At 46.6% G+C, this 14,078-nt stretch overlaps 1 protein-coding gene across 3 annotated transcripts in view; it reads left to right on the forward strand.

Moving 5' to 3' along the window:
- The window catches only part of SLC22A23 (solute carrier family 22 member 23), a 177,205-nt gene that overhangs the window by 124,090 nt on the left and 39,037 nt on the right, over positions 1-14,078 (forward strand). For 2 of the 3 annotated variants that reach the window (XM_037045415.1, XM_037045416.1), the window contains one exon: positions 1,799-1,967. In XM_037045415.1, the coding sequence (XP_036901310.1) occupies positions 1,799-1,967 (169 nt within the window). Of the gene's footprint in view, positions 1-1,798; positions 1,968-14,078 lie in introns of those variants that run through there. The other variant, XM_037045417.1, reaches the window with a different exon arrangement.

Consider the following 14,078-nt stretch of genomic DNA (forward strand, 5'->3'; position numbering starts at 1 on the left):
TCCGCGTACTGTTGACACACAGCCATGGTGCTACACGTTATCTCTGACGTTGTTCAAAAGTTACCTGAGTAGTCGAGGGCTAAATTTCCTCATTTGATACCGCCTGTGCTGAGCTGCAGAACTGAACGTAGCCCGCCTGATGCTGATTTCAGGTTTCCATAGCAAACTGTTTGTGTTTAAGAAGTGAAAACTAGAACTTGCCACTGGTAGTCTTCACTAAAGAGAGTCGTCTCTTTATTATTGTTAACGGCAGACATGCCAGACGTAGAGTGAACGCCGGAGCCCTTCTGGGAAGCAGTCTTGGACGTGAACCTGGCCTGTGCATTGGAAAGAATAGCCAGTCCGTGGCCAGGAGGGACTGTTTAATCCTGTTTTGTTAATTAAATGGAAAAAAAGTTCTTTGTACACTGTTTTCAGGATGCCAGTTTTCACTGTTGCTCACAAATAGCAAGATGAATATGTGTGTGTGCGGCAGAGTGAGAGTTCTGATCGCTTTATTATTTGCTTCCCACAGATGCGCCGGTGTAGACACTGCCTGGTGTGGCGCCCTCTCCTTGTTAGGGCTGGGTTTGTCCTCGAGGCCAAGTCCACAGCCTGTCTGTGCTCCCCTCTGATCTGCTCCCCTTCTCACTGCCTTTCAGCCTCCTACTTCTGCCCTGGTCTCCTGGTAGTGAGAAGATGGGTGATGGGCCGTAGCAACTGATCGACAGTCTCCCAGGATAGAGGCATGAAAAGTGTTTTCTCCCGAGAGTCTATGAAAAAAAAGATTCATTTCAACTACACTTTTTAAAAAAAAAAGCAAGCTTTAGGGAATGCTGCATATTATAGAGGAGAATAGCAAACAAACTTGTATGCTCTGTGGGGAAAACTGTATAAAACCCAGCTGTCTTTTGTAGTACTGAAGACCTTTACTGGAAACATTCATGTGGCAGTCTCTACCGGTTGTCAGTTGGGTGCTACAGTTTAAGGTCTTGTGACCATCGTTTTTACTCAAGGTCAAATTAAGAATACAGATTCTTGCAAACAGGAGGGACCATGGTGTCCTTCCATTCAGCAGACATTTAGTAGGAGGCAGACACTGGTGTTGTCTTGAAGCTATAAAGGTAAATCAAACACACCCCTGCTGAGGCACCAGTGACTGGGGCCAGAGGGAGGAGTGCCCCCCACGCCCTGGCACAGTGGGCAGGAGAACTCCAGTGTGGAGGAGGAGCCTCCGTGTGATCATCACAAGATCTGAGTCTGCTGTACTCTTTGGGTTTTGTCTTGTTCAAAAGGGGGGATGTGCGGGTGGGTGGGAGTGAGCAGGTGGATGTTCCTGGGGCCCTGACAGAGATTGAGAGGGTCCCCTAGTACAGCATCCTAGATGGAAGGAATGGCAACAGGGGGCTGAGGGAGTCCGTGCTGCAAGAAACTCAGTGACATCCAGAGATCAGAACTGGGAATAATGTGTGATGCAGACACTCTACCCCCATACAGTGTCTTCTAGGTGCTGGCCTTGGCAACTCCGAATTACCACGTTCTTTTGCCACTGGCTTGCTCTGTGACCTGGACCAATGCTCCCCCTCCCTTTCCAGTCCAGTCCTGTCCTCAGCTCATCCTGCTATAAAAACGAGGATCTCAACACTGACACGCCACTCAGGGCTCTGGTGTGCATGCAGGGCTCTCATGGCAACCAGCAAATAAAAACCTATTTTACAGTTCTCGGTTGGCTAAGAAGTGCATTGGCCCTGGTGCACCGTGGCTCCCCCAGGCCGTAAGACAGGATGCTCATGTCTCTCTTGTCCTTTCTGTGTTCCAGGAATAGAGCTGTGCCCTCCTGGAAAACGGTTCATGATCACAATGGTGGCGAGCTTCGTGGCCATGGCGGGGCAGTTCCTCATGCCCGGGCTGGCCGCCCTGTGCCGGGACTGGCAGGTCCTGCAGGCCCTCATCATCTGCCCCTTTCTGCTCATGCTGCTCTACTGGTCGTGAGTATCCTCCCAAGGCTCTGCTGCCTGATGCCTCTGCCAGCGTGTTCAAACGGCCGCGTGCCCCCACCCCCAGGAGGAGACAAGTGAAGCATGTGACTTGGACCCCAGACTTCTCCCACATTTCACCTTCTGTTTTGCCAGGGAATGTGCCTCTCTCTCTCTTTCAATTTTGTTTTTTTTTAAGATTTTATTTATTTATCTTTAGAGGGGAAAGGAAGGAGAGAAGGAGAGAAGTATCAATGCATGGTTGCCTCTCCTGAGTGCCCCCCTCTGGGAACTGGCCCGCAACCCAGGCATGTGCCCTGACTGGGAATCGAACCGCGATCATCTGGTTTGTAGGCCTGCGCTCAATCCACTGAGCTACACCAGCCAGGGCTCAATTTCGTTTTTTAAACGTCTTATTTTGGGAAACATTCAAACATACGCAAAGTATGCACAACGGTGGAATAAGCCCCAGTGTACTGCCCCAGCTCCAATACTATGCCCTCCATCAGTCTGCTTTCACACCTGCCTGAAGAGTTATTTTGACGTGATTTTCATGAACGGATTTGCACAGGGAGGACCCTCGTGCTGGGAGGGAAACAGGGAGACATCCAAGGATTAACTTAGAAACGCTGCCTCATCTCCTCTGGACTCAAGACGGGCAGACTCCCGGCCAGGGCTGCACCATGGCCGGGTGGCAGCCGCCGAAGCTCTCTGGCCTGTGAAGCCAGGAATATTTCCCAATTCACCCTGTTCTACACAGTTTAATAGGGCTTTTAGGGCACTGTGTGACTTTTAAGTTTCTAAGTGTAGAGTTTTGGGCTTGCTGACTTTAGGGGAAAAAGAAACAGCTAAGCATACTCATCCGGGGGTCCAACCTGGGCAACTGGATTTTTTTTTATACCCCCAGGGGAGTAACGGATAGCCAGGTTTGAAAACCACCATTCTTAGGTGTTTAGGGAAAAAATGAGTGCTCTACCCTTTTGGTAAATAACTCTTTCTTTCCCTCTGTCCTGTCCCCCTCTACACCAAGACTCTTACTTCCCCCGTAAGTACAAGGGACTGTCATGTAGATTATAATACTGTACTGTATTTCTGTTACTCTGTCACTAATGGAAACCAACATCTGACAAGAAGCGGTCAGTTGCGTCTTAGCTTTGTTCACTGGAGCGGAGAGGGCACAACCGGGGCTCTCTTGTCTAAGAGACCAGGGAAGGGAAGAGAGTGCCTGCCTTTTCGCGTCATCATGCTGGGCCCACCCCACCAGGGCGTCACTCCCCTGGCAGAGATAAATTGGGGAGCAAGGGAGCCAGTGCCCTTTTGTCAAGAGCCCTACCCCTGCTGACTCCGTCATTACAGCCTCAGCAGCAGCAGCCATACAGATGAGAAGCAGGCCGCCCACCCGGGAGGCCCCATCACCGCAGCTGCCCCCAGGGCTCTCCTCTCACCAGCAGCTCTGCCAGGCATCTTGGCCTGAGGTCAGCTGGACCAGACAGCCCCGCTGCCGGGGCCGTGCAGAACTCAGACATCCCGCTCCCTCCAGCAGGGTCTTAGGGGAAAAGAATGAAATGGTGTCCCCAGAACAGGACAGACTGGGCAGCTCCTTATTTTATCAGTGTGAGGAAGCCCTTCCTGTCCCCTCCCTGGCCATGTGTGTCCAGAGCTTGACTGTGCTTGTTATGGAATTTGGGGCATTTATTTATTTAACAAATGTTTGTATAACGTGCACTCTATGCCAGCCACAAAATGCTAGGCTAGCCCCAGGCAAAGAGCAGATCATTCAGTCTTCCTATTTACCACCCCATTCATTGTACGGATGACAAAAACTAAGGCCACCCAGCTGGCCCTTAAACCCAGGCCTGCTCTTCTAGCATACCATGCTGTCTCCCACCTCCCATCCCTTGTCCCTGGCCACCAGAGACACTGTCCTGGGAGAGGATCCCCTTTGCCTGAGAGGATCCTCTGTGTGGTCTGCCCTCCTCCCACCCACCTCCTCTCGCTTCCTGGCCTCCAACCAAGCTGTATGGTGAAAAGGGTACTTGGACAAGTAAAATGTGTGTGTGGACAGACAGGTGAAAGGACATCCCAATGCACTGACACCATGTAGTCACAGCTCTGGCTCCACAGTCTGGAGGAGACCTGCTCTACTCAGATGTGTTAACTGCTGGGATCATAGTCATTGTTTTTATTTAGGTTATTATTTAACATGCCTGGCACATGTCAGGCCTATAGCAAGTGCTCACTAACATGAACTACTGTTGTTACCATGGTTGTATCAGCCCTTAACATGTACAGAAGCCTAGGTATACAGGGCAGGTAAAAGAAATTGGTGGTGAGAGGCATATTCCACTCTGCCTACTAGACTTGAATGAACAGTCATTGGCTTTTAAAGACCACTGAGGTGCTTCCCCTTTTTTATCATCTTCTAATTCCTGCCCTCCTCCCATCTACTTCAGCAAGAAGCTGGTCACTCCTGAAGGCTCTTTGTTTGACAGGATGAAGTGGGCCATTGCCACACCAGCCAGCAGGACCAGCTGTTGGTGACAAAATGTTGGAAGTCACTTGCTTTCCTTTAATGAGCAAGTATTTATTTTGTGCACCCAGGGTGCCCAGCAGCATACTTCGTACTTTGGAGTAACTCTGAGAGCAGTGCATTAACAAGGATGATAAACCAAACTGTGTGACACAATGTCACCGAGATACAAGGTCTTGGGTTAGAAACAGTAATGACAAAGGGGTGGAAATTGGCCAGAGGGAGCTTCTGGCCCTGATGGTGGGCTAGACTGACAGGGACTCTCCAAACACACACAGATGCTGGATAAGATATTACATTAGCCAAGTGCAGTGCATACTCGGTGCTGAGTTCCACTGTAAGAAAGGGAATTCCCACGCCCAGGACGAGGAGAGCACTCAAGCAGCGGTGGGCACAGGCAGCCCACAGGGCATCTGAACCAGAAAATGGAGCTTGGGCGTTAACACCTGCAAAAGGGACTAGATCTGAGATCTCAGGCCCCTTATACACTTATAACTGAGCCCCTTGAATGAAGCTAGGAATTAGCACTGTCATTGATAACAGGACTAGATGATCTTTCCCCACCACAGAGACTCAGCTCCAGAACTGGCTGGACTGCCTTGGGCTGAGGGCAGAGAGGTTCATCCTTAAGACACTGGAGCCTTGAAATCTTTACCACACATGGCTGTTCTAAATTCCAGCCCTTCTCTAAGGCTGAGATATTAATGTAAGAACCAGTGAGTCCCCTGGACCCACAAGGTCAAAAATGAAACCTCCCGTGGAGAATCACTGGAGCCCGGTCCTCAAGTCTCACATGGAAGAAAATGTTTGCCAAGGATGAGTTCACAGGCAAAATTCACTGGGCACATGGGTACCCATCCTGAGGCTAAAAACAGTAGACTGGGGAGTTTCTGTCCCAGCAACTCCAGAAAATAGAGCAATCTGAAAGAGAAATTAATTCAACTAATTTATTAAGTACTTACCATTCCCCCACACCAAATGCTATTCTAGATGCTCAGTATTTTGGATACTGCACATTCATGTGAGCAGATCCCCATGTTACCAAAGACAGTGGGGAGGGGGAAGTTCCTACCACTTGCCACCTGCCAGGCAAATCTCCAAACATAGAGTTCAGTGGAAAAGAAAGGAATATTTTTTTTTAAAAGATTTTATTTACCCAGGCTGGTGTGGCCCAGTGGAATGAGAGCGGGCCTGTGAAACAAATTATCGCAGTTCCATTCTCAGTCAGGGCACATGCCTGGGTTGCAGGCCAGTTCCCAGCAGGGGGCGCACAAGAGGCAACCATACATTGATATTTCTCTCCCTCTCTTCTTCCCTTCCCCTCTAAAGATAAATAAATAAAGTATTTTTTAAAAGATGTTATTTCTTTATCTTCAGACAGAGGGGAAGGGTGGGAGAAAGAGAGGAAGACAAACATCAGTGTGTGGTTGCCTCTCATGCACCCCTACTAGGGACCTGGCCCACAACCCAGGCATGTGCCCTGGCTGAGAATCAAACCAGTGACCCTTTGGCTTGCAAGCTGGCACTCAATCCGCTGAGCCACACCAGTCAGGGCAAGAAAGGAATCTTTTATTTAATGGCAACTTTCTGCCTAAAATATCCGGTAACAAAAGTAAGGGGAAAGGAAAAGTCAGAGTATGACATCAAAAATAGTCTCATTACAACCATTACATAGGTTCAAGAACTGAAAATAACACAAGAACAAAAATCTGTTCATGGTGCTAACTATTATCCCAAGGTCTTTGGAAATAACAATAAGATTCTGCCTCAAAGCCCATTCCCTCCAAGACACCCTAAGAAAAATCACCTTGTCACCCTCTGCCAGCTCAGTTCAAATTTGTGTTGGGAACCTCTTTTGCCTCCCAAAAGTATCATAAACTTAGATGGCTTAGCTTGTCTCCAGTCACTATGCAGTTTTGGGCATCTTGCAGAGTCTGTGCCACAGGCCTCCACGCACAGGCCCACTGGTGACCATTGGTACAACCCATGCCCCAGGGAGGGGAAAGAACCAACTAACTTTTTGCTTTCCAGCATGCTCTGTTTCAAAAGTTCTCTCCCAGAATCTCACACGTGCGAGAGCCAGTGGGAGTGCCCAGCCTTCCAGCCGGTGAAGGCCAGTGTCAGCCATGATTGCCTTTTCCCCTCTTCCAGCCACCATGGTCAGCAAGGAGGCAAAGACTCCTGTCACATCTCTGCAGCTCAAACCCCTCCCCCATATCCGGGGCGTGTGTTTTCCCCCCACCCCCATTACACCCACTGACCATAAAGCTGTAAACTTGCAAATAACCAGCACATGAAGAAAAATGAAATAGAGCGGTGGGGTGGACAAGGAGGAGTAGGGTGGTCAGGGAAAGCCTCTCTGAAGAAGTGACATTCTGGCCAAGACCTAAATGATCAGAAGGAGAAAATCACACAGAGTTCCTGGCAGAAAAGTTCTAGACCAGGGGGAGCATCAAGGGCTAAAGTTGACTTACACGTGACTTTTTCTGGAAGAGGAAGCAGGAGGTCAGTGTGACTGGAACATGAGGGACAAGGTGGGGGCGAAAGGCGAAAGACAAGCTCAGTCACAGGTGGGTCCAACCACATGGGCCCTGGAGCACAGTAGGTTTATTTTAAAAGCATGAAGACACATTGAAGGCACTGTCTACTGGGTGGCAAATGGTCGTGAGGTGGGCCAGAGTTGGGGGAGAGGGGTTGGGCAGGGTGGTCACTGGAAGAGGCTCTGTGAAGGCTTGCCAGCAGACCAGCTGCAGCACAGGGGATGAGAGACAGCAATGACTTGGGTTTGGGTGGTTTGCGGAGGCAGGGGGCTGAAGGTCCCTGAGACATGGAGGCCCATCTAGGAAGTGGAGCATGAAGCCCTGTCCCAAGAGTCGAGTTGGAAGGGTAACAAGTGAGATTGCTGGCTAAGGGAGAGCTTTGAAAAGGGAGGTATTTGATCTTGGGGGCAATGGGGAACCACTGCAAAGAGCTTGGAGACTTGATTGAAACCACAGTCTGTTTTAAATTATAGGGTTTATTAGTCCAGGCACGGTGAGACCAAGAGAGTGGGAGATGACAGGCATTGAGGTGATTGTTTGTTACTCAGTTCCCAGGAGGAGGGTGTACCCCATCATGGGAGCCACACAGGAGACAGAAGGAAGAGGGGGCGCATGGGCCAGTGCCTCCACTGTGGTTTCCTTAGAGAAGGAGCAAGTGAGGCAGGGTAAGCAGGCTTAGCATCAGCTAATTTGAATAATTTCAGGGCTCTGGGACACAGGGGCTGTCCCCTGATCTTCTGGTACCCGGTCCCAGGGTGACTGGGGCAGGGGAATCATAGTCATAGTGTGAGAGCCCCATAGAGGAGGCGGTAGGGGTGTGGGGTCTGAATCATTTGGTTTGTATTTGAAAGGTACACTTGCAAGTTAGCTGTTGGCTATATCCAGGAGTTGGCTGCCCATGGAAGGAGCGCTCCTCCCTCCCAGCAATATCAGAAAACAGGAAATAAAAAGGCGTGGTTAATGTGTATCCCTCCGGCAGCCACAGGGTTGCTGAGTGCTCTGCAGTGATGAGAATCTGGGGCTGGAGAAGGCAGCCGGAAGGAGAGGGAAGCAGCAGAGAACTCATGTTTCCCGAGGACTGGAGGGGAGTTTGGCTGGGGGTGTAGGGAGCATAGGTGGATTCTGGTGGTGGGAGGACACAACACCCCAGCAAGTCCCAGGGCTGAGATGAGAGATAGATGGCATTGCGTGAGCTGCCTTGGGACATTCCTGTCTTCTGGGTCCAGGCACAACCAGCTCTGCTTTCCTAAGGGCTCTGCATAAAGGAAGAGCTTCAGAAGCTGAGTGGCCCAAGAGAACAGAAGGAATGCTTCTTGGATGGTACTTCAGCATGCTTTGCAAAGTCAAATTTAGGCATGTCGTCATGAAGCACACTCCAAAGAGAGCGTAGTTGTAACTATTTTCTACCTGAATGTAAGTGCTTTCAGAGGTGGTGGGCGGTTGATGCTGCCAGTGGGTACCCGGGCCTGAGACCCAGGCAGCCTTTTGCCTCAAGACACTGGGGCCAGATAGAAATGCTCATTAGTCATTTTTCTTGGGAATTTATTATCACTTAAGAAAGAGCAGCAGAACTTGAGTCCTAAACTAGAAGGAAGTAATTCTGACTAATCCTTTTTTCTGGAATGAATGTGGAATTCTTCCAGCGTCACAGAAAACAAATCGAGGGTAAGGTGGGGGGGGGGGGGCCGGGGATACAAGAAGGGAGAATCAAAGAGAAACTCTGATTTGATATGCTGGGAACTGGCAGGTGATGACAGTGGAAGAGGGGGCTGGTTGGAAGCTGCCTTCTAGTTATGCACAGGTACAACAGGTATCCCAGGAGGCTGCGGCCTGCTCCAGGGCGCGTGGCTTGGTGACACGCCTCCCTGTCCAGGAGCTCTTATGCAATGCACAGCCTATTTCCCTGCATTCCGGGGTCCAAGTCCATGTTGTTAGAACATTTAGGAAAACTGGGGGGTGGAAAATCAGGAAGGTAACACATGGAACAGGTGCAGAGGACTGCCCACATGGTGTGTAGCTAAAGATTTTTTTGGTGGAAACAACAGAAAGTAGGAATTCCAAGGGATGATGAAGAAGTTAGTACCACTTTCCCAAAATGTTAGTGTACACCATGACCATTAAAATATGGTAAAGTAAGGAAGCCGAGTACACACGCTTCTTTGTGAAAACAAGTGTGTGCACATCTGCTGGGGGACGGTTGTGATGCAAGTTCAGTAAGGTCCCCAGTGAAGGCTCTCATCACATGAGAGTGTCCACCCTCCTTCAGGCAGTGTCTGCTGAGTGCCAGGTCATCGTAAACGTGGCAGACACTTTCCTGCCTCATGGACATCTCGGCAAGGCGCAGATGTACTGTAACGTGTGCAGATGTGAGCCGTCTTAAATGTTAGGGACCCACTTTTCCCAAGATCAGCTATAAGGCTCTCTGTGTGGAGCTCTATTAACCAAAATATTCTTGGGTTAGTAGGAACAGGTGGTCAGTGGGATTATTCTGGTTTTTAGCAGGGGAAACCAGGGCACCAAAAAGTTCCCAAAGACACTCTGAAGTGTGGGAAAATCACTGAAAACTGTTTTTCAAACGTCAGTGGTTCTCAGGATGCAGCCTCTGCACCAGCAGCATCTTCACCACCCAGGAACGTGTTAGAAACACAAAGAGTTAGCATGGAGCTCAGAGGTCTGGTTTAAGGAGCTCCCCCAGGGGATGCTTATTGGTACTCAAGTTCAAGAAGTGCTATCTCTAACCACTATGCATATACCTGAAACTAATATAAAATAATATTGCATGTAAACTCTAGTTGAGAGAAAAATTTTTTAATATTTTATCTTAAATTTCCACTGCTATTTATTATTATTTTTAAGTTTATTTAAATTTATTTTATTTTTAATTACAGTTTTTATTCTAAGAGAACATAAGAGAAAGATATAAGTCAAAGTAAAATAAAAATAAATTTTAAAAAAAGAGATGCTATGCTATGCCAGGCTACTCCTCATAGAAGAAAAAGGCAGACACCCTGCATGTAGAAAAGGGACCGGGCACACTTTGAAGAAAGATGTTGTTAAAGAGGCATGAAAGGAGATCAGAGTCAGCTGTGGAATACATGCTGCTGGTAAGAAGAGGTTTCTTGATTCTGTAGGAAAATGAAACAGATGCCATCTCTGAAGGTCAAGGATAGCAGGCAGGACCTGGTGCTTAGTTCAGATCCACTGCAGAGAACAAAGCTGTCTCGATTGTCTCAGACAGCAGAAGTCACAGAAACCCCTGGACTGATGTAAGAAGACACAAAAATCTCAGCGCTGCATCCTACCATCTTATCCATTCTATGAGAACATAAACTTATATGCATGTTCATTTTGGAGTCTTAAATCGTGACCCATGACCTTGCTTACCTGTCCTCTGCATGGGCAGCAACGGTGCACCTTTAGGCAGTTGTCACTCTCACATGTGCCCCTTTGCCCCTGCAGGGGAGTGTTGGGTGCAGTTTTCCTTCCTATTCCCCAGGACTTTCAACCAAGGAACTATGTAGGAAGGAGTTCATGGTGGATGCACCTAAGGTGTGCTTTGCGTGAACTGCTCTAAGAAAGAACATCGGACATGGAGATGGGTGAGGGTGGTGAATTATTAACCACACTTGGTTCAGCTGGAATTTCATTCTGACAAGACAAAAGTGTTGTTGGCAGTCATCATGATCATCTAGCATCTGGAAGAGCAACAAGAAGAAGATAATGAACCATATGGGAAATAAAGAGGAAATCAGAGAAAGATCGAGTTGCACCATGCAACAGTGGAGAGTAAGTACAAGTATCGAGTCCCCAAGTGGAAGGGAGACCTGGAAACAAAGGAAATTAGAGCATGCTGTGCAAGAAAGGAGTAACATAATTAATACCCTTAGGGGAAAAGTATGTGTTAAAAGGAACTTTAATTTTTAGCACTTTTAAGGAAAAAAAAACAGTGTAAAACATGTAAATGGCCTCAGGTTAGATAAATAACCAGGAAAAAATTGCTAACAATTTCAGTAAATGGTCCTAAATATCACTGGCTCTTCATCAGAAATATTTTGGTGAGAGTAACTCTAATTTTTAACATTTCTTGAGAGTTTGCTATATTGGGTGCTGCTAAGCACCTTCTATAAGTTAGCACATTAGTCCTCCCACTGACCCTCTGGAGTAGGTACAAGGACAGCTCCAGTGTGGATGGAGACTGGGGCACAGACAGACTGTGTACAGGGCTGGCACATGCCACCATGGTCTGATCACCAGCAGGTGACTTCAGAGCCAGAATGAGGACCGCCAGCCTGTCCGCTCTGGTCACATGTGCAGTGAGTGGCACTGCAGTGCTCCAAGGATGGGACAGAAGTGCTGGGTGGAGGGAAGACCTTGCGCCACCAAGCCCAGTGTGTGCACGGCCCAGAGCTAAGCTTCTCAGAAGGAGTGTTTCTGAGTTCCTCCTTTTTATTTAGTCCATGTGGTTTAACATTACAAAAAGGTTTCTGAAAATCATTGAGGTATCACTGCCTTCCTTAATGAGGGCTAAATAAAGATTTGAGTAGATGAATTAATGTTCTTCCTGTCATTGTTGAAATGATTTTACAAGACCCTTTAAAATTACATATATATCAAAGTCAGTATTCAGAAATTGATGCCATCCTTGTATACCAACAACAAAATATCAGAAACAGAAATTGGAAAAAAAATCCTATTTGCTATAGCAGCAAGAAAGATAAAGTACCTAGGAATAAACCTAACCAAGGAGGTTAAAGACCTATACTCAGAAAACTATAGAACACTAAAAAAAGAAATTAAGGAAGACAGAAATAAATAGAAGCATATAGTGTCTTCATGGGTTGGAAGAATTAACATCATCAAATGTCCATACTACCCAAAGCAATTTATAGATTCAACACAATCAATGCCTGTTAAAACACCAATGACATTTCACAGACATAGAACAAACATTTCAAAATTTTATGTGGAACCATAAATGACCCAAATAGTCACAGCAATTTTGAGAAAGAACAGTTGGAGGGGTCACAATACATAATATCAAACTATATTACAAGGCCATGATAATCAAACAGTCTAGTACTGGCATAAGAACAGACACATGGATTAGTGGAACAGAACAGAGAGCCCAGAAAGTCTGTGCTGGCCCAAGTCTCTATGGCCAATTAATATTCAACAAAGGGTTTTATTATTTGTGTAATAAAATGAAGTAAAAATAGCCTCTTCGACAAATGGTGTTGCGAGAGCTGGACATGGAAATAAAAATGAAACTCGGCCACCAGCACATACACATACACAAAAATAAACTCACGATGGATAAAAGATTTAAATATAAGTCATGACACCATAAAAGTACTAGAGGAAAACATCGGCAGGAGAATCTCAGATATTCCTTGCAGCAATATTTTTACCAATGTGTCCCCTAGAGGAAGGGACATAAAGGAAAGAATAAACAAATGGGATCTCATGAAATTAAAAGGCTTCTACATGGCTAAAGAGAACATCAACAAAATGAAAAGGGCACCAACTGTATGGGAAAATATATTTGCAAATGATACCTTGGACAAGGGTTTGATCTCCAAGATATATAAAAAAGTCACATGACTCCAGGAAGACAAACAATCCAATTAAAAAAGGGGCAAAAGACCTGAACAGACACTTCTCCAAGGAGGACATACAGAGGCCCAGAGACAAATGAAAAGATGCTCAGCATCACTAGCCATCAGAGAGATGCAAATTAAAACCACAGTGAGATACCACTTCACACCAGTCAAAATGGCCATCATAAAAAAATCAACAAACAAACAAGTGCTGGCAAGATTGTGGAGAAAAGGGAACCCTAGTGCACTGTTGGTGGGAATGCAGGCTGGTGCAGTCACTGTGGAAAACAGTAGAATTTCCTCAGAAAACGAAAAATGGAACTGCCTTTTGACCTGGCAATTCCACTGATAAGCCCTAAGAATCCTGAAACACCAATTCAAAAGAACCTATGCACCCCAGTGTTCATAGCAGCACAATTTATAATAGCCAAGTGCTAAAAGCAACCTAAGTATCCATCAGTAAATGAGTGGATCAAAAACTGGTACATTTACACAATGGAATACTATGCAGCAGAAAGAAAGAAGGAGCTCCTGTCCTTCAAGACAGCATAGATGGAACTGGAGAGCATTATGCTAAGTGAAATAAGTCAGGCAGTGAAAGATAAATGCTATATGATCTCACCTATAAGTGGAACCTAATTCACAAAACAAACAAATGAGCAAAAAAGAACCAGAGGCATGTAAATAAAGAACAAACTGACAGGGACCAGAGGGAAGAATGGAAGGGACTAATGGGGGGAAATGGGGGAAAGGTCACAAAGGAACATGTATAAAGGACCCATGGACAAAAAACAAAGGGGGGTAGGATCAAAGGTGAGAGGTGGGGATGGGTGGGGTGGGGGGAAGGAGTGGGGGGAGAAATGGATACAACTGTTCTTGAACAACGATAAAAAATTTACATATATGTGGCCCTGGCCAGGTGGGTCAGTTAGTTGGAGCATTGTCCTGAACACCAAAAGGTTGCAGGTTCTATTCCCAGTTGGGTTAGGCTAACCTAGATTGTGGGTTAGGTCTTCAGTTAGGTCACAAACAGGAGGCAACTGATCTTTCTCACATCGATATTTCTCTCTCTCTCCCTTCCTCTCTTTCTAAAAGTCAATAAAAATATCATTGGGTGAGGATTAAAAATTTGTTTAAATTACATATATATGTATTCATCCCAGAAGTTATCAGTCTTTTTTTTTTTGCTCACACACACTTGAAGGACACAACAGCTTCCTCCATCAAAAATGGTTTTATTTCGAAATGGGCAGAGTGTCACATTATTCCCACTCTGTTCCAGATAAAGTGGGGCTGGGAGGTTCCCACACACTGGAGGGAGTGGGAATTCTGCTAGACCCACAGCTAAGTCACATAGGAAAATGTTTTTCACAAAGGAAACTTGAATTGGTGGCTCATAAAAAGCATATGTATAGTCTGTGGGAGCTTGAATAAATCTGCAATAATTATTTTTATA

This window comes from Sturnira hondurensis, unplaced genomic scaffold, assembly GCF_014824575.4.
Source record: "Sturnira hondurensis isolate 20B ecotype Veracruz unplaced genomic scaffold, ASM1482457v3 Scaffold0004271, whole genome shotgun sequence".
Taxonomy (NCBI): Eukaryota; Metazoa; Chordata; class Mammalia; order Chiroptera; family Phyllostomidae; genus Sturnira; species Sturnira hondurensis.